This window comes from Salmo trutta, chromosome 6 (genome assembly GCF_901001165.1).
Source record: "Salmo trutta chromosome 6, fSalTru1.1, whole genome shotgun sequence".
Taxonomy (NCBI): domain Eukaryota; kingdom Metazoa; phylum Chordata; class Actinopteri; order Salmoniformes; family Salmonidae; genus Salmo; species Salmo trutta.
Window position 1 is genome coordinate 57,148,591 of NC_042962.1, and position 25,208 is coordinate 57,173,798.

The 25,208-nt window shown below is 46.0% G+C and overlaps 1 protein-coding gene across 2 annotated transcripts; it reads left to right on the plus strand.

The window, feature by feature from the left end:
• LOC115196405 (glycerol-3-phosphate dehydrogenase, mitochondrial) lies at positions 1-24,077 on the plus strand. Of its 2 annotated transcripts, XM_029757210.1 has the most exons (18): positions 1-103; positions 3,436-3,548; positions 5,456-5,464; positions 6,370-6,541; positions 6,922-7,046; positions 7,331-7,428; positions 10,716-10,879; positions 12,980-13,144; positions 13,230-13,374; positions 14,533-14,726; positions 15,355-15,489; positions 15,936-16,111; positions 16,903-17,034; positions 17,183-17,341; positions 19,252-19,364; positions 21,371-21,449; positions 21,589-21,687; positions 23,169-24,077. In XM_029757210.1, the coding sequence occupies exons 2-18, from the start codon at positions 3,447-3,449 to the stop codon at positions 23,292-23,294; spliced, it is 2,193 nt and encodes a 730-aa protein (XP_029613070.1). In that variant the 5' UTR covers positions 1-103; positions 3,436-3,446; the 3' UTR covers positions 23,295-24,077. The 2 variants fall into 2 exon arrangements, with proteins under 2 accessions (XP_029613070.1, XP_029613071.1); XM_029757211.1 differs by lacking the exon at positions 5,456-5,464.
• Positions 24,078-25,208: the final 1,131 nt, after the last annotated feature.

Below are 25,208 nucleotides of genomic sequence, written 5' to 3' on the forward strand. Positions count from 1 at the left end.
TACCCATATGTCAGTCAACTAATCTTTGCTTCCTGGTTCTCCTGGCTGTCAGAGTTGTCTCACCGTTCTCCCGGCGTTATCATCAATCGAACATAGAAAATCAGTAAGTGAACGATTTAGAATAAATATTTGTGCCCTTTCTTTATTGTTATATTGTTAATATGAAGAGTTGAACGACTGGCAGCCAGCCAGAAAGTACGCATTGCTAGAACCCTCTCTCTAGTGCACCTTCAACGTTTTCTGTTACGATGATGATACGGCATTCAGTTTTATTTTACACCGTTCTATTGAATAGAAACACTGTGAAATATAGTTATAATTTCTTCCTGTTGCATTTGCATTGGATAACCAGTATCACCGAAATGGGGATGGATTCACTTTTTAACATTTTTATGTAACGTATAAGAATTGTAACAAATGCTAAGTTAGTTTGTCCTCTAAAATTCACGTTGTCGTGTTTGTGTAAACACTCGGAAACTTCATATGATTTGCTGTCACTGCTCTTGTATGTGTATTTGTTGTCATTAACTACAAGTCTCAAGCTAAGATGTTGTCTTCGAGTGATTTACTGTATGCAATGTGGATGGTGGCGTCTGTATCTCGCATGATCATGTCTCTTCCTCATGTGGTTCCCTGCGTAATTTCTTCATTTTGTTGTCATTCAGTTGAGTAAACGGCTGCTGCCATGTGGGATTTGGCCCTGGTGTGTTACGTTGGAGATGTGTCACCAGGAAGTAATGTCATTCTGAAACCAATAATTGACTTGTCTCTGCGTGGGCTGGGCTGTAAAACCCCTCCCCATTCATTTCCCCTATACTGAATCATGCTGAGTATTAATAATAAAACAAATAATACAAAAACATGTTTTATTTTCACGTACACTGGATAGGTGCAGTGAAATGTGTTGTTTTACGGGTCAGCGCTAGTAGTATAGAGCACCTTGCTTAATAACCTTTTGGTTACTGGCATAACTCTAACCAGTACTGTATGCTACAGGCCACACTCTAACACATTCACTGGATCAACACGATGATGTCATGCTACATGTACTTTTTTTCTTATTATAATATACACTGCTCAAAAAAATAAAGGGAACACTTAAACAACACAATGTAAGTCCAAGTCAATCACACTTCTGTGAAATCAAACTGTCCACTTAGGAAGCAACACTGATTGACAATAAATGTCACATGCTGTTGTGCAAATGGAATAGACAACAGGTGGAAATTATAGGCAATTAGCAAGACACCCCCAATAAAGGAGTGGTTCTGCAGGTGGTGACCACAGACCACTTCTCAGTTCTTATGCTTCCTGGCTGATGTTTTGGTCACTTTTGAATGCTGGCGGTGCTTTCCCTCTAGTGGTAGCATGAGACGGAGTCTACAACCCACACAAGTGGCTCAGGTAGTGCAGCTCATCCAGGATGGCACATCAATGCGAGCTGTGGCAAGAAGGTTTGCTGTGTCTGTCAGCGTAGTGTCCAGAGCATGGAGGCGCTACCAGGAGACAGGCCAGTACATCAGGAGACGTGGAGGAGGCCGTAGGAGGGCAACAACCCAGCAGCAGGACCGCTACCTCCGCCTTTGTGCAAGGAGGAGCAGGAGAAGCACTGCCAGAGCCCTGCAAAATGACCTCTAGCAGGCCACAAATGTGCATGTGTCTGCTCAAACGGTCAGAAACAGACTCCATGAGGGTGGTATGAGGGCCCGACGTCCACAGGTGGGGGTTGTGCTTATAGCCCAACACCGTGCAGGACGTTTGGCATTTGCCAGAGAACACCAAGATTGGCAAATTTGCCACTGGCACCCTGTGCTCTTCACAGATGAAAGCAGGTTCACACTGAGCACATGTGACAGACGTGACAGAGTCTGGAGACGCCGTGGAGAACGTTCTGCTGCCTGCAACATCCTCCAGCATGACCGGTTTGGCGGTGGGTCAGTCATGGTGTGGGGTGGCATTTCTTTGGGGGGCTGCACAGCCCTCCATGTGCTCGCCAGAGGTAGCCTGACTGCCATTAGGTACCGAGATGAGATCCTCAGACCCCTTGTGAGACCATATGCTGGTGCGGTTGGCCCTGGGTTCCTCCTAATGCAAGACAATGCTAGACCTCATGTGGCTGGAGTGTGTCAGCTGTTCCTGCAAGAGGAAGGCATTGATGCTATGGACTGGCCCGCCCGTTCCCCAGACCTGAATCCAATTGAGCACATCTGGGACATCATGTCTCGCTCCATCCATCAACGCCACGTTGCACCACAGACTGTCCAGGAGTTGGCGGATGCTTTAGTCCAGGTCTGGGAGGAGATCCCTCAGGAGACCATCCGCCACCTCATCAGGAGCATACCCAGGCGTTGTAGGGAGGTCATACAGGCACGTGGATGCCACACACACTACTGAGCCTCATTTTGACTTGTTTTAAGGACATTACATCAAAGTTGGATCAGCCTGTAGTGTGGTTTTCCACTTTAATTTTGAGTGTGACTCCAAATCCAGACCTCCATGGGTTGATAAATTGAATTTCCATTGATTATTTTTGTGATTTTGTTGTCAGCACATTCAACTATGTAAAGAAAAAGGTTTTTAACAAGATTATTTCATTCATTCAGATCTATGATGTGTTATTTTAGTGTTCCCTTTATTTTTTTGAGCAGTATATTTGATTTTATGATCCATCTGATGAACACATAATACACAGGTAATAAACACAGAACGCAGCTTTGTCTCATCCAAAAGGATTTGCCTACCTACATTCATGACAGATAAGAAAATGACACTTTTTTTTATTTTTTATTCTCCTCATCCTATGAGGGAAATCATTACCTCGGGCCTAGTGAAACGAGCTGCTGGTGTGCATGCATAAACCACGATGATGTTTGCTCAGTTGTAGATTAGAATATATTGAAAAATATGTATTTTAAGCAGATTGTCAGAATGAGGGAGAGAAAGTGTCCGTCATGTCACGGCACCTGAGTGGGTGAACCAGGTGTCGTCTTAACTCCCGAGTGGAGCAGGGGTCTAAGGCCCCGCTTCTCAGTGCTAGAGGCGTCACTACAGACCCTGGTTCGATTCCAGGCTGTATCACAACCGGCCGTGGGTTAGGGTTTGGCTGGAGTAGGCCGTCATTGTATTAACTGACTTGCCTAGTTAAATAAAGGTTAAAAAAAATTATTAACTGTCAGACAAGTAAGAATGTTAAAGAAAAGTCAGCTGTCTTCCAAGTGTCTCACACAGACACTCCCAGGGCTCCCACACTCTCCTCCACTACTTCTGCCTGTGAATCCCATGCCCCCCCCACCCCCACATTGTCCATCAGCACCTGGCCCTAGCCGATTGGCTCTTTGCCCTCCTGTCACGCCCTCTCCACATGATCACCTGTCATGTCATTGCAATATAACCCAGTGTGTCTAACTCAGTCCACTGCTGTGTGTTGTGCTGCAGGAACAGCATCAATGGCGTTCCGGAAGGCCTTGAAAGGGACAGCTATCATCGGGACCGGGGCGGCCGCTGCTCTTCTGGGCCTGTCACAACTGTCGGAATACAGAAAGACACAGGTAGGCCTGGGACATTTGAGACATTGAGATGATGTAGTGGGTTGCATTTCACACAATCTGCTTGTGTTGTTGTTTTGTAAACTTGTTTTTCTGATACTTGTATGGATGTTGAGTTTGTATGCTGCATTGAGGACAATAACATTTTCTAATCTCATCTTTATGTTGCCAAGGTTGTGATAGTCTGTTTCTAAAGTCAGGACCTGTAAATTACACCTCAGAGTCCCTCTGCAGCAGGTTATAGATAGTAATGAGAGTGGGAGAGCGTCTGCCAATGGCAGGGCAGGCTCCTGGGTGTCTACTAGGGAATGCTGGGAGAGCATCTGCCAATGGCAGGGCAGGCTCCTGGGAGTCTACTAGGGAATGCTGGGACAGCATCTGACAATGGCAGGGCAGGCTCCTGGGAGTCTATAGGGAACGCCCATCTGGGCAGCAGGTTGGCATTTATTGGGATAACTAATGTACTGGAGGCAGCTCTGCAGAGTGGTCACTAGCTGGCACACACCTTAACCATAACCTTAACCAAACTGCTAACCCTAATGCCTAACCCTAACCTTAAATTAAGACCAAAAAGCACATTTTTATTTTCATGTATTTTTACGATATAGCCAATTTTGACTTTCCAGCTGGCCTATCTAGGGGAAATGGCTCGGTTCTGCCTCCAGGACAAGATTCATGACAATAAACGTCAACCTGCATCTGGGCATGTCTTATCAAGACTGAGGAATGTGTTCCACTTTTATTCAACACTATGCTGCTTAGGTGGGACTGCTCTGTAGAGTGAAGTTGACCTGAATGTGGAGACAGTCAATGGGACTGCTCTGTAGAGTGAAGTTGACCTGAATGTGGAGACAGTCAATGGGACTGCTCTGTAGAGTGAAGTTGACCTGAATGTGAAGACAGTCAATGGGACTGCTCTGTAGAGTGAAGTTGACCTGAATGTGAAGACAGTCAATGGGACTGCTGTGTAGAGTGAAGTTGACCTGAATGTGAAGACAGTCAATGGGACTGCTGTGTAGAGTGAAGTTGACCTGAATATGAAGACAGTCAATGGGACTGCTGTGTAGAGTGAAGTTGACCTGAATATGAAGACAGTCAATGGGACTGCTGTGTAGAGTGAAGTTGACCTGAATATGAAGACAGTCAATGGGACAAACCCTGATCATAAAATAGCTTACTTTCTGTCGCAACTTGCCATAAACTGCCTTATGAAGTGGTAAGATGGATTTTAGCTATGTGACGTGAGTAGTTCTTATGCCTTGTTTCATTTGCGTTAAAAAAAGAAGGGAACATGACTTATGATGTTTGTTTAGTACAGTGAAATAATCAAATCTATTTTGGTGACAAACAAACCCAAAAACGCTGAGGCGCCATGGGAGTCCTGATTTTTATTTCATTATTTTTCATTTATTCAAATCTGATGAAGCTCATGTGGATCATATTACATAGCGTCTGAAACTCCAGGGAACTGACAAAATACACCTCCATGATGTTTCCATGGTGACGCATCACTTGATATTATTAATAGGGCAACTGTTGTGTCAAAAAGCATTAGACTGGTCCCAGATCTGTTTGTGCCGAACATGTTTGACATGATAATGACTATATTGACAGCACAAACCGATCTGAGACCAGGTGACCGCTGTAGACCGGGGATTGAAATAGCCAAGGAGTCGCGTGGGTAACGTTAGAAAGAGAGAAACAGGTGCATCTCTTGACCTTTGAACCTAGTCAGCGCCACAGATATAAATACGTCTTACAGTATATCTTCTATTTCAATGGTCTGTTATTACTAGTGACATACCAGGTCACTTGTCTAAAGCATCTGACCCTTTGTGTGACCCTTTGTCCTAATGTGAACTTTGATTTCTGTATAATATCTTGTCCCCCTCACCTTCCTCTCAAACAAGAATAAATGGGTAAGCAAAAGTGAAACGCCTCCGAAAAAATGATAATAATCTGCAATCAGGCATGCGGACGACGGTGGCCGTCACTAACTAACCCTGCTAATTGGATAAATATGTCTGTTGGGTCTCCTCTGTGACAAGGGCACAATCTCTTTCTCTCTTTTAGCTTGAACGTTTTTCTGTTTTCTGGCGGTGGGCGATTGGACATTTGCATGACATCCACTGTCTCACTGACTCCATGTACTCAACGTGATTGCAGGGCAGACTGCCACTTAATTGTCTGTGGGTGTTTTAAATATGCACGTCCATGGAAATAGAAACTAATTATTTGATCTTGTTTGCTGTTACGGCCCTAAATTACAAATGCCCGGGTTTCATTCACAGATTTGCAAGTCAAATGGACCAAGTGGCGTCGCAGCAGCTCGATGTAATCATTTCGAGAATAAAATGCTAAATTTCATTACGACAGCCATCCTTGACTTGCTTGTCCCCATGATCCTTGAGTTCAGAACAGACTTGATTTGACTTTGTTCTTTTTTCCCCTGAGTTCTTTTGTGCTTTTGCAAATCAGACACCAGGAATCATTGTTATTATCTAAGTACTGCAAGCAGGGGTCTTTCTGTATGAATATGATTGTGGGTACAACCCTTACCGATATGGGTACCTGATGTTGTTGTGACCATCGATATCTATGGTCGTGACAATGTTGCTGTGACAATGTAGACACATCTACCCCAGAGGAGATTATCCAGGCTGTAAGACATTGCTTTATGCTTTCACTAATCTCTGAACCCAGAGCCAAACCTTGATGATGTTCACAGTCTGTCACAATGTACAGACACAGTTACATCTGTTTCTGTAAAGACTATGCCTTCACAGAAACAGATGTAACTGTGTCTGTACTGCATGTTGTCCAGGCACGGCTGGCGTACGTAGCGGCGGAGGGGGAGTTAAAGCAGCCGTTTAAAGATGAGCTCCCAACCAGACAGGCTCAGCTCTCCACCCTGCAAGACACTGAGGAGTTTGACGTCCTTGTCGTAGGGGGAGGGGCCACAGGCTCCGGATGTGCCTTAGACGCTGTCACACGCAGTGAGTCCCCATGAACTGCACCATTTTGGAAAACCTTTTTGGTTGGGGTCAATTACATTTCAGTTCAGTCAATGTGCAGGAGAGTCGAGGCTATTCTTCTCTCAATATTATGAGGCCCTCAATGCAATATGCATGCCTTGCCATTTTCCCTTCATGCATATTACACGACAGGAGAAGCACATGGAAGTCATAACCTACCAAATGCCTCCTGAATAACTCTGACTCTGAGGGTGAGTCCAAAATGGCACCCTATTCCCTATATAGTGCACTACTTTTGACCAGAACCCTATGAGCCCTGGTTTAAAGTAGTGTGCCATATAGGGTGATATTTCAGACTGTCTAAATCCTGGTCTTGTCTTGATTTGTCTCTGCTCTACTAGACCTCAAGACTGCCCTGGTGGAGAGGAATGATTTCTCATCGGGGACCAGCAGCCGGAGCACCAAGCTCATCCACGGGGGAGTACGATACCTCCAAAAGGCCATCATGAAGTTAGATTACGAACAGGTAAACGGCTCGTTTTTCCGATGCTGCCTGACAGTTGGTTCCCTCTGTGATCACATTGCTTTGTTTTCCCCCGTTGTGGACATTTTATCATTGAAAAGAGTGAGAGGTTGGAAGATTCAGAGGGTTGTAGGGCGCTAGGTGTTTCCCATAATCCTTCCTTGGTCTGCTATTGTGTGAATGCTACAGGCATACTCCTTCTCTTCTACCAACAAATACTGTGTTATGTGTTAGATGTTATCCACCTATTTTACTGACCTCTGAACCCCTCTTTCCCCTGTTCTCAGTACATGATGGTGAAAGAGGCTCTCCACGAGCGCTCCAACCTGCTAGACATCGCCCCTCATCTGTCTGCCCCACTACCCATCATGCTCCCTGTTTACAAGTAAGACACGAGTCCACATAGTTAGTAGAATGAGAGTTCTACCCTGTCAACTGAAAATGTTCTGAGTGTGTGGTGGTTGTTTAAAACATGTATACACATTTTAAATGTTCAATCGTATACAAGCCAGATGGCCATTCTGTATAACAGGCGTCTAGTTATACCAGGTGTATTTACATGTTACCTCTAGTGGTTACTTCTAATGGTTACCCTCGAATGGTCCCCTCGAATGGTCCCCTCGAATGGTCACCTTGAATGGTCACTGACTGTCACTCTGGATAAGAGCATCTGCTAAATGACCAACATATAAATGTAATGGCTGAATGTACTCTGTCTACTGGGCTGGTTTAAAGATGTTGTACTGTACTGTCTGTTTTATAGATGGTGGCAGCTGCCGTCCTAAATCAAATCAAACTTTATTTGTCACATGCGCCGAATACAACAGGTGTAGACCTTACTGTGAAATGCTTACTTACAAGCCCTTAACCAACAGTGCAGTTCAAGAAGGGGTACAGAAGTAATTTGTACATGTAGGTAGGGGTTAAGTGACGATGCATAGATAATAAACAGCGAGTAGCAGCAGTGTACTAAACAAATGGAGGGGTGGGCGCTGGGTCAATGTAATAGTCCGGTGGCCATTCGATTAATTGTCCAGCAGTCTTATGGCTTGGGGGTAGAAGCTGTTAAGGAGCCTTTTGGTCCTAGACTTGGCACTCTGGTACCGCTTTCCATGCGGTAGCAAGAAAACAGTCTATGACTTGGGTGACTGGAGTCTCCGACAGTTTTATGGGCTTTTCCCTGACACCGCCTATTATAGAGGTCCTGGATTGCAGGAAGTTTGGCCTCAGTGATGTACCGGGCCGTACGCACCACCCTCTGGAGCAGCTGCCACACCAGGCGGTGATGCAACCGGTCAGGATGCTCTCGATGGTGCAGCTGTAGAACGTTTTGAGGATCTGGTGACCCATGCCAAATCTTTTCAGTCTCCTGAGGGGGAAAAGGTTTTGTCGCGCCCTCATGGACCATGATAGATCGTTGGTGATGTGGACACCAAGGAACTTGAAACTCTCGACCCGCTCCACTACAGCCCCGTTGATGTTAATGGGGGCCTGTTCGGCCCACCTTTTCCTGTAGTCAGGAAGTCCAGGATCCAGTAGCAGAGGGAGGTGTTTAGTCCCAGGGTCCTTAACTTAGTGATGAGCTTCGTGGGCACTATGGTGTTGAACGCTGAGCTGTAGTCAATGAACAGCATTTTCACATATGTTTTCCTTTTGTCCATTTGGGAAAGGGCAGTGTGGAGTGCAACTGAGATTGTGTCATCTGTGGATCTGTTGGGGTGGTATGCAAATTGGAGTGGGTCTAGGGTATCCGGGAGGATGCTGTTGATGTGAGCCATGACCAGCCTTTCAAAGCACTTCATGGCTACCGACGTGAGTGCTACGGGGCGGTAATAATTTAGGCAGGTTACCTTCGCTTCCTTGGGCACAGGGACTATGGTGGTCTGCTTGAAACATGTAGGTATTACAGACTCAGTCAGGGAGAGGTTGAAAATGTCAGTGAAGACACATGCCAGTTGGACCGTGCATGCTTTGAGTACACGTCCTGGTAATCCATCTGGCCCGCGGCTTTGTGAATGTTGACCTGTTTAAAGGTCTTCCTCACATTGGCTAGAGAGCGTTATCACAGTCATCCAGAACAGCTGGTGCTCTCGTGCATGCTTCAGTGTTGCTTGCCTCGAAGCGAGCATAAAAGGCATTTAGCTCTTCTGGTAGGCTTGCGTCACTGGGCAGTTTGTGTTTGGGTTTCCCTTTGTAGTCCGTAATAGTTATCATGCCCAGCCACATCCGACGAGCATCAGAGCCGGTGTAGTAGGATTCAATCTTAATCGGGTATTGACACTTTGCTTGTTTGATGGTTCGTCTGAGGGCATAGCGGGATTTCTTATAGGCATCCGGATTAGTGTCCCGCTCCTTGAAAGCGGCAGCTCTAGCCTTTAGCTCGATGTGGATGTTGCCTGTGATCCATGGCTTCTGGTTGGGATATGTACCTATGGTCACTGTGGGGACGTCGTCGTCGATGCACTTATTGATGAAGCTGATGACTGATGTGGTGTACTCCTCAATGCCATTGGATGAATCCTGGAACATATTCCAGTCTGTGCTAGCAAAACAGTCCTGTAGCGTAGCATCCGCATCATCTGACCACTTCTTTATTGAGCGGGTCACTGGTACTTCCTTCTTTAGTTTTTGCTTGTAAGCAGGAATCGGGAGGATACAATTATGGTCAGATTTGCCAGCTGGAGGGTGGGGGAGAGCTATGTATGTATCTCTGTGTGTGGAGTAAAGGTGCTCTATAGTTTTTTTTATTTTATTTTTTTCCCCCCTCTGGTTGCACATGTGATATGCTGGTAAAAATCTGGTAAAACTGATTTAAGTTTGCCTGCATTAAAGTCCCCGGGCACTAGGAGCGCCGCTTCTGGGTGAGCATTTTCTTGTTTGCTTATGGCCTTATAGAGTTGGTTGAGTGCGGTCTTAGTGCCAGCATCGGTCTGTGGTGGTAAATAGACGGCTACGAATAATATAGATAGTGTGGTCTACAGCTTATCATAAGGTACTCTACCTCAGGCGAGTAATACCTCGAGACTTCTTTAATATTAGACATTGCGCACCAGCTGACAAAAAGACACACACCCCACCCCTTGTCTTACCAGACGTAGCTTCTCTGTTCTGCCAGTGCATTGAAAATCCCTCCAGCTCTATATTATCCGTGTCGTTCAGCTACGACTCGGTGAAACATAAGATATTACAGTTCTTAATGTCCCGTTGGTAGGATAATCGTAAGTCATCAATTTTATTTTCCATTGATTGCATATTAGCAAGTAGAATTGATGGCAGTGGGAGTTTACTCCCTCGTCTACGGATTCTCAAAAGGCAGCCCGATCTGCGCCATCTTTTCCTCCGTCTTTTCTTCATGCAAATGACGGGGATCTGGGCCTGTTCCCAGAAGAGCAGTAAATCTTTCGTCAGACTCGTTAAAGGAAAAAGCTTTTTCCAGTTCGTGGTGAGTAATCCCAGTTCTGATGTCCAGAAGATATTTTCGGTCATAAGAGACGGTAGCAGCAACATTATGTACAAAGTAAGTTAAATAATAAGGTAGAAACAACGCAAAAAAACGAACAAAATAGCACAATTGGTTACGGGCATGTAAAACGTCAGCCATCCTCTTCGGCGTCATCTTAGATGAATTACTGGACTGGTGTAAAGATGTTGTACTGTACTATCTGTTTATAGATGGTGGCAGCTGCCGTACTACTGGGCTGGTATAAAGATGTACGACCTGGTAGCTGGAGGCCAGTGTCTGAAGAGCAGTTATGTCCTCAGTAAGAGCAAGGCTCTGGAACTCTTCCCCATGCTGAAGAAAGACAAGCTGGTGGGAGCCATCGTCTACTATGATGGTGAGTATTTCTCATTATTATCTTCATTGAAAGGGCTTTTTAGTCCAGGAGAAGGTTTAATCTGGGTCCGGGGAACTGGTCCAAAATGTATTTCACTCACTGTAAGTCTCTCTGGATAACAGTGTCTGCTAAATGACTAAAATGTCATTTAGCAGTGTTGCTGGACATACCAACACTTCAGTCAGTAATGCTCTGATAGGATGGTAATAACCTTCTCATTTATCAAGATGCTTCTCTTCTGTTTGCTAAGTGGGCTATGTCTAGGGCCGGTTTGCCATACATTAAGAATTCATATTAACCTACATTGTTATTAAACAAAACTCATGTTCATAAAAACACTGCCTTTTTCCCAACAGTAACAAAATCATTTTTCCTTAGTGTGGGTGTGATTGAATGTGACCCAAGTCAACAACAAGACAAGACACAAGGCAGCCGGTGGCCATCAGATCTCACATGTCCATTGATGCCTGAACCAATGCGTCTGCGAGCAGCTTGTGCTCTCTATGTGCCTTGGGCCGAGGCTTTGTAGTGTGTGTGTGGCCTGGATTGGCACGGAGACGACCAATCAGATGTTCTGGCTCTATCTGGGTGTACTCTGTGCAGAGCATGTCCCATTAGTTGACTGGAGGCCTCTCTTTTTCAAACCAACAACAGCCAACTCTGTGTCTGAAGGCTTTCTGAATCAGTCAGTCTACATTTAGATTCTACTAGGTCTCTCCTAGAGTGGAAAGACAACCTCTTCTCTGAGGGGATAATATACCAGGCCAGATACCTGAGCAAAAGTTCATCACATTTACTCACTTGACTTTCTAAGGAAGAGTGAGGCGTGTTGAGATTTGTTTTTAGCGTTTTGTTTATTGGTCATTTGAAATGTGCATAACATATTTGTAGCTTAACATTTCTTCCAGGCAGAATGTTTGTGTATGTATTGTCTCTGGGAGTGCTGACTGTCCTACAGCAAACAGAGAGAATATTCGGAGGGGTTTTGTGTTGGGTTGAAGCAGCATTGTTGGGTTGGTTTGTACCCCTCCCCCCAGGAGGCTGAGGGGGTCTTTTCTCTCCAATTATTCCGTCTGGAACAATCACGGCCGTGACATTTCAAAAGCTGACCTTCTCTGCTACCGCGTCTCAGAGAAGAGGAGAGCAGTACCGTGGTCTGACTGCCAGACTGCTCTGTCTCCTCCTGTTCTTCACCCTGCTGGGTGGGATCTCAGACATCACCAGCATTACTCATTTCCCAGGAGACCAGTGTGGTCACACACACACACACACACACACACACACACACAGGAGTCCTCATTCTTACTAATTCATTCTGCACAAGTGTGTAATTTTTTTCAGCAAGCAACCATGAACTGGTTTGTTAGACGTATCATATTTTGAGATAACGACAGGGTCTCCATTCATACCTTCTGCTGCCCAATGTGAGGCATCAGCCCAGCCAAGCACTCCCCAGCCCCACTCCAGGCCATGTCAGCCCACCCCAGCCCTGCCCACCCCAGCCCAGCCCTGGCTGTCTGTCCCATCCACAAGCTCTCTCAGTCTAGTGATTTGAGTAGCACCAGGAGGCATGGCTTAGGACCGGGCCTTGAGGGCAGCAAGAACCAAATGCCCCTGCAAGGGATTCCCACACGTTAGATACACCACAGCCACACTGCACTTCAAGGCTCCGTTCCAAATTCTTAAAGATGTAATATTTAACTTTTTGGGCAACCTGACCAAATGCACATAGAAATGTGAGTTATAGATCTGTCATTTTCATTGAAAGAAAGTCTAAGAAGCGGTAGATCTGTTCTGTGTGTGCTATTTCTATGCTTCTATTCTTAAGTTTAGTTTTTGTACACCAGCTTCAAGCAGCTGAAAATACAATATTTTTGTGTATGGAAAATATATTTCACAGCGGTTTAGATGGTACAATGATTCTCTACACTATAATTGCTTGTTTTGGCACATAAACTGGAATTAGGCTAACTTTTCGAATTTTTCACAACCAGGAAATGGCGGAACAATTCTGCATAGAGCACCTTCCTCCTTTGTTTCTATTTCTCTTCGACCCCCTCCTATCGTCTCTCACCCTTCACCCCTCCCCCCCGGCTACAGGACAACATAACGATGCTCGTATGAACCTGGCGATCGCCCTGACAGCAGCCAGACATGGTGCTGCCATCGCTAACTACACAGAGGTGGTCCACCTGCTGAAGAAAACAGACGCAGGGACGGGCAAGGAGAAGGTCTGTGGGGCGCGCTGCAGGGACGTTATCACAGGTACACACACTTGTATGCGCACACACACACACAAAGACACAGTATGACAGTGGTTTTTGACTGAAACTGTTATCATCTCTCACAGGAAATGAATTTGACGTCAGAGCCAAATGTGTCATTAACGCCACGGGACCGTTCACTGACTCTCTGAGGAAGATGGACGACGGGAAAAACACTAACATCTGCCAGCCCAGTGCTGGGGTTCACATAGTTATCCCTGGTTATTACAGGTACAGTACAGGGACAGCACCACACTGTCACACCTTCACACCAGGGACAGCACCACACTGTCACACCTTCACACCAGGGACAGCACCACACTGTCACACCTTCACACCAGGGACAGCCCCACACTGTCACACCTTCACACCAGGGACAGCCCCACACTGTCACACTTTCACACCAGGGACAGCCCCACACTGTCACACCTTCTCACCAGGGACAGCACCACACTGTCACACCTTCTCACCAGGGACAGCACCACACTGTCACACCTTCTCACCAGGGACAGCACCACACTGTCACACCTTCTCACCAGGGACAGCACCACACTGTCACACCTTCTCACCAGGGACAGCACCACACTGTCACACCTTCTCACCAGGGACAGCCCCACACTGTCACACCTTCACACCAGGGACAGCCCCACACTGTCACACTTTCACACCAGGGACAGCCCCACACTGTCACACCTTCACACCAGGGACAGCCCCACACTGTCACACCTTCACACCAGGGACAGCACCACACTGTCACACCTTCACACCAGGGACAGCCCCACACTGTCACATCTTCACACCAGGGACAGCCCCACACTGTCACACCTTCTCACCAGGGACAGCACCACACTGTCACACCTTCTCACCAGGGACAGCACCACACTGTCACACCTTCTCACCAGGGACAGCCCCACACTGTCACATATTCACACCAGGGACAACACCACACTGTCACACCTTCACACCAGGGACAGCCCCACACTGTCACACCTTCACACCAGGGACAGCCCCACACTGTCACACCTTCTCACCAGGGACAGCCCCACACTGTCACACCTTCTCACCAGGGACAGCCCCACACTGTCACACCTTCACACCAGGGACAGCCCCACACTGTCACATCTTCACACCAGGGACAGCACCACACTGTCACACCTTCACACCAGGGACAGCACCACACTGTCACACCTTCACACCAGGGACAGCCCCACACTGTCACACCTTCACACCAGGTAAATTTAGGTCATGAATTTAAATTCAACTCATGAATTGAAATTGTTCATTTATTTTTAATGAGGGAATTTCAATTCAGCAGCGCTGACCAACCAGGTCTTCCTAAATGTAGTTGTCATTTCCATAGCCCCTCCTCCCTCTGCCCTGTTCTTGTAGTCCTGACAACATGGGTCTCCTGGACCCGGCAACCAGCGATGGCCGTGTCATCTTCTTCCTGCCTTGGGAGAAGATGACCATAGCCGGGACGACGGACACGCCCACTGACATCACCGCCCACCCCATCCCCAGGGAGGAAGACATCAACTTCATCCTGAACGAAGTCCGCAACTACCTCAGCCCTGATGTAGAGGGTATGTAACCCCCAAACTACCTCAGCCCTGATGTAGAGGGTATGTAACCCCCAAACTACCTCAGCCCTGATGTAGAGGGTATGTAACCCCCAAACTACCTCAGCCCTGATGTAGAGGGTATGTAACCCCCAAACTACCTCAGCCCTGATGTAGAGGGTATGTAACCCCCAAACTACCTCAGCCCTGATGTAGAGGGTATGTAACCCCCAAACTACCTCAGCCCTGATGTAGAGGGTATGTAACCCCCAAACTACCTCAGCCCTGATGTAGAGGGTACGTAACCCCCAAACTACCTCTGCCCTGATGTAGGGGGTACGTAACCCCCAAACTACCTCTGCCGTAGAGGGTACGTAACGTTGACTTTGGAACAGCACAGTAGCTAGTAATTGTTTTAAGTGCTGGAGACACTACAGGCTTGATTTTCTGATTGTTTAGCTTGATATGGGTTTGCCATTAGATGTAACACCTGTCCGATGCCTCTGTGCCTCAGGTAATGATCTGTCATCACATGCAGATGAGATTCCCTGTGTTCTCTGACTGGTTCTAGGACCTCTGATAAGATGTGGTCATCTGATTTAATAGAACCTTGTGTGTAATACTGACTCTGTCCTCACCCTGTGGTCCTCAGTGAGGAGAGGAGACGTCCTGGCAGCGTGGAGTGGTATCCGTCCTCTGGTCACTGACCCCAACTCTAAAGACACCCAGTCCATCTGCAGGAACCACATAGTCAACGTCAGCGACAGCGGCCTGGTCACCATTGCAGGTCAGTACCTACTCTAAAACAAGTGGTATCCTGATGAAGTGCTATAGAGCTGTAGTAGTTTCTAGGTCGTTCGTAGCCGTCAATGGCTCTTAGCCTATAGACCTTTTCCTGCTCAAATTGGATAGGTCATGTCCTGTATTCTGTCTGGCCCTGTATCTAATAATAATGATTATCTGGTGGGTGTTTGTATTTGTGTGTATTATACGCATGTGTGAATTGCAAATGTGTTTTTTGCATATCCCAACTCCTCCTGAGTCACCCTCAGCAATTAGGGTTAAGTGCCCTGCTCAAGAGCACGTCGACAGATGTTTCACCTTGTCGGCTCAGGGGTTTGAACTAGCGACCTTTCGGTTACTGGCCCAACACACTAACCGCTAAGCTACCTGCCCCCCTATCGTATCTGGTGTGTATGTGTGAGTAACATGTGGATGATCCCATCACCCCAGGTGGGAAGTGGACAACGTACCGCTCCATGGCAGAGGAGACCCTGGACGCCGCGGTTGCAGCCCACAGGCTGGGGGGCGGGCCCAGTAAGACAGTGGGCCTGGTGCTGGAGGGGGGCCAAGACTGGAGCCCCACCTTGTACATCCGACTGGTGCAGGACTACGGCCTGGAGAATGAGGTGGGGACAGACCCTTCCCATAAACATTCCGTCTTTAGCCGCATTTTGGATCTACAGGTCTAAATCAGTCCCTGGTTAGAGGGGAACAATGCAGTGGAACTGGCTTTGCGGTCCAGAGTTGAGTTTGAGGGCTGTAGTCCAGACCAGTGTACTTTTAGAAGTCATTTGTACCAGGTAGGAAAGCGCTCCGCTTCCTATCTGTGTTAACTTCTCATTAGAGAAAGCCTGCCACACCATTAGGGTGTTTTCTAGAATATTCCAAAAGGTCAGTGCTCATATTTTGACAGCATTTGACCTTTTGGTGAGAGAGCTAAGCCAACCATCTGAATAGCAATAACCCCTTGTTTTGTCCAAACGCAAGATAAATCATAGACATAACTGTATCTACCCATCACCCACCTCAGCATATCCAAAACATTGGAGCTGTCTGCTGAAAGATCGTATCGATCCATAAGGAGTTGCCTTTGGACAGCTGCCTGCTGCGTTTCACAATACTCTCTCAATACTGTCTTTGGCAAAACGCTGTGAGTCATATTCAAACTCATGGAAAACAGGAAGGAAAACGCCTCACACTGCTCATGTCCCCAGGTGATTTATTTCTAACAACGTTTCTGCCCTTAGGTCTTCATGGGGCATAATCAAACAAAACCATGAACTGAGCTTCAATCAGGAAGTGTCACCCACACAATGCCCTCTCACAACACAAGAGCAATGTCATTTTGTCTTGGTAAAACCTTAAACAAGGATTGCTGTTTTGATTGAATAGTGGCCTGTTTCCCATCATTCCACAGGTTGCCCAGCACCTGGCGGCGACGTACGGGGGGAAAGCATTCGACGTGGCCAAGATGGCGCGGGTCACTGGGAAGAGGTGGCCCATCGTAGGGAATAGACTGGTCTCTGAATTCCCTTACATTGAGAGTGAGGTACAGTATGTGTTCTGTTGAGACTACTACAGGATACTGCATCAGATCTGTAAAAGACTGCATGTTTATGTTCTCCTGATGCACACACACACCATGACCATAGACTATTACGTTCTATTATCTATCCAATTGAAACCCCCCCTTCCAGGTGAGGTATGCCGTTAAGGAATATGCCTGTACGGCCATCGATGTGATCGCCAGGCGCACACGGCTGGGTTTCCTCAACGTGCAGGCTGCTGATGAGGCTCTGCCACGCATCGTAGACATCATGGGCAAGATGCTGGACTGGAGCGACAAAAAGAGGACGGTACGTCACAAACTGTTGTTCCTGTCTACTAGACTGTAGTTCTAATGACTGTCAGGCAGTGTTACAGAAATTTTAGAACACCTTGTAAATAACATATACAAACAACCAAATACATTTTACCTTTAAAAATAACTTGCCTTAATATTCATTTTTAACTCAAAGATGAATTATTGCCTCTGTATTTCCTGTCCAGTAAAGACTTAGGACCAGTTTTAATCTAACCATTGTTTTAATGATTCAGTGACTCCAGTACATTCTCACTCACAGGACTAATAATAATGTTTGATTGAATAGGACCAACCCTAAATCCATGTGCTGCTAGTCAGTTTGTAGGAGCGCTGGAACTGTTGTTAGGTCAGAGTATAATAGTAGGATCTACGCCCTTCCTGGATTTCCCTCTCCAGGGGGTGTGTGTGTGTGTGTGTGTGTGTGTGTGTGTGTGTGTGTGAACCTTCCCCCAGTTCTGCTATTCCTCTTGTCCTGCTCTTTACAGGTTTATTACAAGATGCATGAGTTCCTTTTAATGAAGTTGTTGTTACATTTAGCAATGATCCCTTTTCATTAATTATTACTTAAATTAGTTAGGATTAAAGTTATGAATAATGTACACTATACATACATACATACATACATACATACATACATACATACATACATACATACATACATACATACATACATACATACATACATACTTTGTGTATGTATGTATGTGGACACCCCTTCAAATTAGTGGATTCGGCGACACCCGTTACTGGCAGGTGTATTACATTTAGCACACAGCCATGCAATCTCCATAGACAAACATTGGCAGTTGAATGGCCTTACTGAAGAGCTCAGTGATTTTCAACGTGGCACCGTCATAGGATGCCACATTTTTAACAAGTCAGTTCGTCAGATTTCTGCCCTGCTAGAGCTGCTGTGATCAACTGTAAGTGCTGTTATTGTGAAGAGGAAACATCTAGGAGCAACAACGGGTCAGCTGCGAAGTGGTAGACCACACAAGCTCACAGAACGGGACTGGTGCGTAAAAATCGTCTGTCCTCGGTTGCAACACTCTGTACCAAGTTCCAAACTGCCTCTGGAAGCAACGTCAGCACAAGAACTGTTTGTCGGGAGCTTCATGAAATGGGTTTCCATGGCCGAGCAGCCACACACACCCTGCGCAATGCCAAGCGTCGGCTGGAGTGGTGTAAAGCTCACTGCCATTGGACTCTGGAACAGTGGAAATGCATTCTCTGGAGTGATGACTCATGCTTCACCATCTGGCAGTCTGATGGATGAATCTGAGTTTGGCAGATGCCAGGAGAATGCTACATGCCCCAATGCATAATACCAACTGTAACATTTGGTGGAGGTAGAATAATGGTCTGGGGCTGTTTTCCATGGTTCGGGCTAGTCCCCTTAGTTCCAGTGAAGGGAAATCTTAAAGCTACAGCATACAATGACATTCTAGACGATTCTGTGCTTCCAACTTTGTGGCAACAGTTTGGGGAAGGGCATTTCCTGTTTCAGCATGACAATGCCCCTGTGCACAAAGCAAGGTCCATACAGAAATGGTTTGTTAAGATCGGTGTGGAAGAACTTGACTGGCCTGCACAGAGCCCTGACCTCAACTCCATCGAACACCTTAGGGATGAATTGGAACGCTGACTGCGAGCCAGGCCTAATCGCCCAACATCAGTGCCGACCTCACTAATGCTCTTGTGGCTGAATGGAAGCAAGTCCCCATAGCAATGTTCTAACACAGTGGAAAGCCTTCCCAGAAAAGTGGAGGCTGTTGTAGCAGCAAAGGGGGGACCAACTCCATATTAATGCCCATGATTTTGGAATGAGATGTTCGACGAGCAGGTGTCCACATACTGTTGGTCACGTAGTGTAACTTATCTTCACTACCATGGTTTGTTTAGGAGGAGCTGGAAGCTGCTAAGAAGTTCCTGTACCTTGAGATGGGCTACAGGTCCCGCTCTGAGCAGCTGACCGGGACCACAGAGATCACACTGGACACACAGGAAGTGGCAAAGTACTCTACTTCCTGTCTACTTTACTCTCTACTTCCTGTCTACTTTACTCTCTACTTCCTGTCTACTTTACTCTCTACTTCCTGTCTACTTTACTCTCTAAGGCAGGGGTGTAAAACTCAATCAGCACAGGGCCATATTGAAAAAACACAATGAATTTGCGGGCCATACATAGCCAGTTATGTGGGGTTTTTTTTACAAAAAATGTGTGCATATAACTGATCCAAACTAGCCATTGTTTTGTTAGAAAAAATATGACCCTTTACAATGCCCACTGATGTACATAGGATGCTGTATATAGCATTTTTAACATATTAAAACAAAAGTAGAGCAGTAATATTTGTCCAGCCTTTGCTGCTATGCTTGCGAATGTGCATAATATGCTGCGTCCCTAATCAAAACATTTTTAATAACAACAATTACATAAATGTAGCTAGGTTGTTGTAACATTTAAACTTAAAAATATGTGTTACATTTTTTTGCACGTCAAGGATCACTGGTGCTGTTGAATACAGCATTGCTGTATAGTGCACTCAAAATGTCTTGTAGATGAGTAGTCAGCCTAGGCTCAATCCAAAGATTAAGAGTGAGACTATTTATTAATTGTATAAAATAAAAATCTTTAATGCATACCAGTCAGGGAAGGAGCTTAAAGAATAAATGGTTAGATGTTTCTTATATAGTGGGATGTGATCATACAATCATACTGTTTACACAACAGTTCTTTATACAAGCAACAGTTCCAGAACACAATGGCCTTGTGTTAGGGTGCAGACATACCAGGAGTCTACTGTATGAAAGGCATAACATCACAGTCCAACAGGGAACATATCCATTGAGAAGTTACAACAGCTCACCCCAAATTGTGCCACCACGCTGTAATAGGTCTACATGTTCCTCCTTTGCATGTAGTTTTGTCGCAGGTTTAGTTTTTTGGTTATTCATTGTCAAGCTTTAAAAAAACGAAGCCAGACTGCAAAATGTTTGTAGCCTAGCTAGGACTGTGTTATGTGTCTGTACACCTCTGCTGCGCTGTAAACGGCACGAAAGCGATGCAATTGATGTTGAATTTACAGATGTGAGCGCTTCAGACTGATTTCATAAAGTAGATGACTCAACTGTTTATTCATTTATACTCGCTTGTGTGTCCTATTGTCCTTTAGTAGTAACGTTCAGTACATTTTACATTTTTAGTCATTTAGCAGACGCTCTTATCCAGAGCGACTTACAGTAGTGAATGCATACATTATTTTATTTTTTATTTTTTTGTACTGGCCCCCCGTGGGAATCGAACCCACAACCCTGGCGTTGCACACACCATGCTGGCGTTGCAAACACCATGCTCTACCAACTGAGCCACAGTAAACCCACTTCTGAATCCTTTAGTAGTAATGTTCAGTAAACCCACTTCTGAATCCTTTAGTGGTAACGTTCAGTAAACCCACTTCTGAATCCTTTATGTTATAACTTTTTGACGATCAAGAGGACATGTTCTGTAGGCTACAGCAATGACTCGTTAGAACCCAAACTTGGCATGGACATTTAGCCTACAACACGTTTAAACTTTCGGTCCAGTAGAAGATTTGGTCAGTGCCATTAGTGATGACATGTTACAGCGCACTGGCTGGCTCATGTGTGTGGGTCCGGAACAAGCGGTGTGTGGCAATGCACTGCTGTTTGGCGTGTAGCACGTTCACAGTGCTTGCTGTGACTTATAGTGCAGCGCATTGCAGCTGTATGGAAGCGGAACAAAATGAATTGACAACACAAAAATCATTGTGCAGGCCGGATAGAAATTTGTCACAGGCCGGATTCAGCCCGCGGGCCTTGTTTGACACGTGTTCTAAGGAAGAAACTGACTGGATTGAGTTGGACCCCTGATATACCAAGGGTTCAATCTCAATCCGGTCAGATGCTCCCTCCCATCTGAACTTCTTAAGTCACTCCCCTTGAGATGTTGCCACGATATGAGATGCAGATTGCGTTAATAGCTCTGTTTGATTGACAGGTACACAAACCGGTTCCACAAGTTTGACAAAGACAGTAAAGGCTTCATCACCACAGTGGACGTTCAGAGGGTCTTACAGGTGAGAACCTTTCACAACTCTCTTTGGAATCTTTTTCCATGAGTGCTGACTGGGCTCATGTAAACTGTGTGCAAAGATCATTGAGCTGTGGCGTCATTTCCTGATATTTTGCCTTGCTGGTCTCTCTCGCTCCTCCCAGAACATCAGTGTCCAGATTGATGAGAATGCTCTCCATGAAATCCTCAACGAAGTGGACCTCAACAAGAATGGACAGGTGGAGCTGAACGAGTTTTTACAGGTAGGTGGTTTGTTTGTGTGTGTGTGTGTGTGTGTGTGTGTGTGTGCATCTTTGCATATGGTCTCTCCTCCCCTGTCCTCCCTGCACTGATAAGAGGACTCATTAATTCTCAGGCCCATGGTCAATATCTGCCCCCTCTCCCATCTCTGCACTCTCTCTCTCTCTCTCTCTCTCTCTCTCTCTCTCTCTCTCTCTCTCTCTCTCTCTCTCCCCCATCTCTGCTCTCTCTCTCTCTCTCTCTCTCTCTCTCCCATCTCTGCTCTCTCTCTCTCTCTCTCTCTCTCTCTCTCTCCCATCTCTGCTCTCTCTCTCTCTCTCTCTCTCTCTCTCTCCCATCTCTGCTCTCTCTCTCTCTCTCTCTGCTCTCTCTCTCCCATCTCTGCTCTCTCTCTCTCTCTCTCTCTCTCTCTCTCTCTCTGCTCTCTCTCTCCCATCTCTGCTCTCTCTCTCTCATCTCTGCTCTCTCTCTCTCTCTCTCTCTCACTCTCCCATCTCTGCTCTCTCTCTCTACCTCTCTCTACCTCTCTCTACCACTCTCTACCACTCTCTACCTCTCTCTACCTCTCTCTACCTCTCTCTACCTCTCTCTACCTCTCTCTACCTCTCTCTCTACCATGAGAAGCTGAACAAACAGACCAGGCTGGAGAACATGATAATAGACTCCTCAGGGAGAAGGATCAATTACCCCTCAGACACACACACACACACACACTAACACTCGGCTACAGAACAGGTAGATGCTCACATTAGTTTTACATGATTTCAACATTGTAATTAATGGAGAATAGGGGATTTTCATGTTCTGTTCGCTGGGTGTTTTTTCTCTTCTGCGAGTGGCAAGGCATGACAGACCCTCCTATGAAGGGCGCTGTAGGTGTGAAAGCCTAACTGGGAGTATGTTCTCTCCTGACCAGATCCACATCATTACAGTCTGAAACGTATGACAATGACTCCAGGTAATGAGGGTGAGAGAGAGCTACAGTACTTCCAGGTCGTTAGTAGTCATCATGTGATCAATTAGGAAGTATAATGCTGAGGACTATAGAATACCTTTTATTACAAGAACTGTTGACAGGAGATGACTTTCCATGGTCAAGTAAGAATCCCAGAATGGTTTAGTGTACCACCACTACTACCACCAGTGTCAGTAGTATTAGTGCTCTGTCCAGACACAGTCTGACTACCCCTGGAGCTTAGATCAGAACACGCTCCAGCATTACAATGCATCTCTATCCCTGTCTCTCTCATACACACACATACATACATGCATACATGCATACATGCATACATACATACATACATACATACATACATACATACACACACACACACACACACACACACACACACACACACACACACACACACACACACACACACACACAGCGTATCTCGTTGCGTTAGTTTGATACCTTGCATTACATCCACAACTCTGCCCCAGTTTCCTCATCCTCTATATTCCCTCTGTTCCCTGCTCCCAGCTGATGAGTGCTGTGAAGAAGGGCCAGGTGTCTGACAGCAGGTTGGCCATCCTGATGAAGACTGCTGAGGAGAGCCTGGACCTGAGGGGACCTGTGACTGTGGACCGCAGTGGAGGAGGGGTGTGAGGGGAACCCGTCCGCACCACCACACCACACCGCACCACCACACATTACCACCACACCGCACCACCACACCGCACCGCACCACCACACCACACCACACCGCACCACCACACATTACCACCACACCGCACCGCACCACCACACCGCACCACCACACATTACCACCACACCGCACCACCACACATTACCACCACACCGCACCGTACCACCACACCGCACCACCACACCGCACCACCACACCGCACCGTAACGCCACACTAACCAGAGCTGTGGTGCTAAGAATGACAATGATGAAAGGGATGATATTGTAAACAGCAAGAGTACAAACTAGATTGTATCCTAATTTAATCTAGGTGAGTATTTGTCAATCCTGTCAAAGTGTTTTATTGTGAAGTTGAGGCTAGATGGGGGCGGCAGGTAGCCTAGTGGTTAAGAGCGTTGGGCCAGTAACCAGAAGGTCAGTGTGTCTTTGAACAAGGCACTTAACCCTAATTGCTCCTGTAAGTCACTCTGGATAAGAGAGTCTGCTAAATAACTAAAATGTAAAATGTAGTTTGATGTTAGACATTTTTTATAATAATTCTTTGTATTGATATTTTCATGGAGGGAGACAGGGGCTATCTGGCCAGTTTTCCATCACACTGGATTCTCACTACTACAAAGTCAATGGGTTTGACAGTCAGTGCCTCTGACATAAAGCTGTAACTCACAGTTCATACTGTCTATAATCTTATCAATGCTTCGCCTTATATGGCTCTGTAATATAGTTTATTGTTATATTATTCAGTATTGTTTTTGTTATCAGTGTCTTATGGATGTCCACATTTCACTGGAACTGTACTTTGGATGTGGTTCTTATGCCCTTTCTCCAATACCAGAACCAGTTCTGCCTGGTTCCGCCTGATTCCGCCTCGTTAGGGACAGCCGGTATTACAGACCATGCAGTTTATTCACACTCAGCTTAACGTTTCCACGTCTTCATTTCTGACTTCAGCGTGTTACTTTACATCACTGTTCCTCGCCGCAGTGCCATTGTATATTTAAGCAATAAGGCCCGAGGGGGTGTGGTATATGGCCAATATACCACAGCTAAGGGCTGTTCTTATGCACGACGCAACGCAGAGTGCCTGGATACAGCCCTTAGCCGTGGTATATTGGCCATATACCACAAACCCCCGAGGTGCCTTACTGCTATTATTAACTGGTTACCAACTTAATTAGAGCAGTAGAAATACATGTTTTGTCATACTTGTGATATACCACGGCTGTCAGCCAATCAGCATTCAGGGCTTGAACCACCCAGTTTATAATGGCCAATATAACACTGCTAAGGGCTGTTAGTCACGACGCGAAGTGGAGTGCCTGGATACAGCCCTTAGCTGTGCTATATACCTCTAACCCCTGAGGTGCCTTAATGCTTTATAAACTGGTTCAGATAAGTTACCAACATAAATAGAACAGTGAACAAGGATATACCCTTGGTATATTGTCTGATATACACACAGCTGAAATGCTGTTTCGGCTAATCAGCACACAGGACCAAACTGCCCGGTTTATAATAAGGCTTTTTTTCCTGGCACACCGGTGACGACGACATTTCTATATCTGTGCCTGTTAGCATACACTGGTCTGTCTAATACACCTTAAATAACTGACTCCAGCTTTATCCTTACTGTTTTAAAATCATGGCAGAATGAATGCTTTTTTACTACTGTTATTGCTACGTCATTATATATTTTTAATTAAAGATATTTATCCATTGTAATGTTATTCACTCCTTCCATCTTCCAATGAACTTGATAAGACAGCTAGAGGTATGAGGGGTGATGAGATGTACGTCTAATGCTGAGAGGATTAACGGCACAATCTGGAACTTTCATTTCCAGTCAAATGTGCTGCCGCTGTATTTGTTTGTAA

Coding starts and splice junctions, on each gene's coding strand:
- LOC115196405 (XM_029757210.1), top strand. CDS start 3,447: ATGGCGTTCCGGAAGGCCTTGAAAGGGACAGCTATCATCGGGACCGGG. Junction 15,490..15,935: donor CGGCCTGGTCACCATTGCAG/GTCAGTACCTAC, acceptor CCATCACCCCAG/GTGGGAAGTGGACAACGTAC. Junction 21,450..21,588: donor ACGTTCAGAGGGTCTTACAG/GTGAGAACCTTT, acceptor CGCTCCTCCCAG/AACATCAGTGTCCAGATTGA.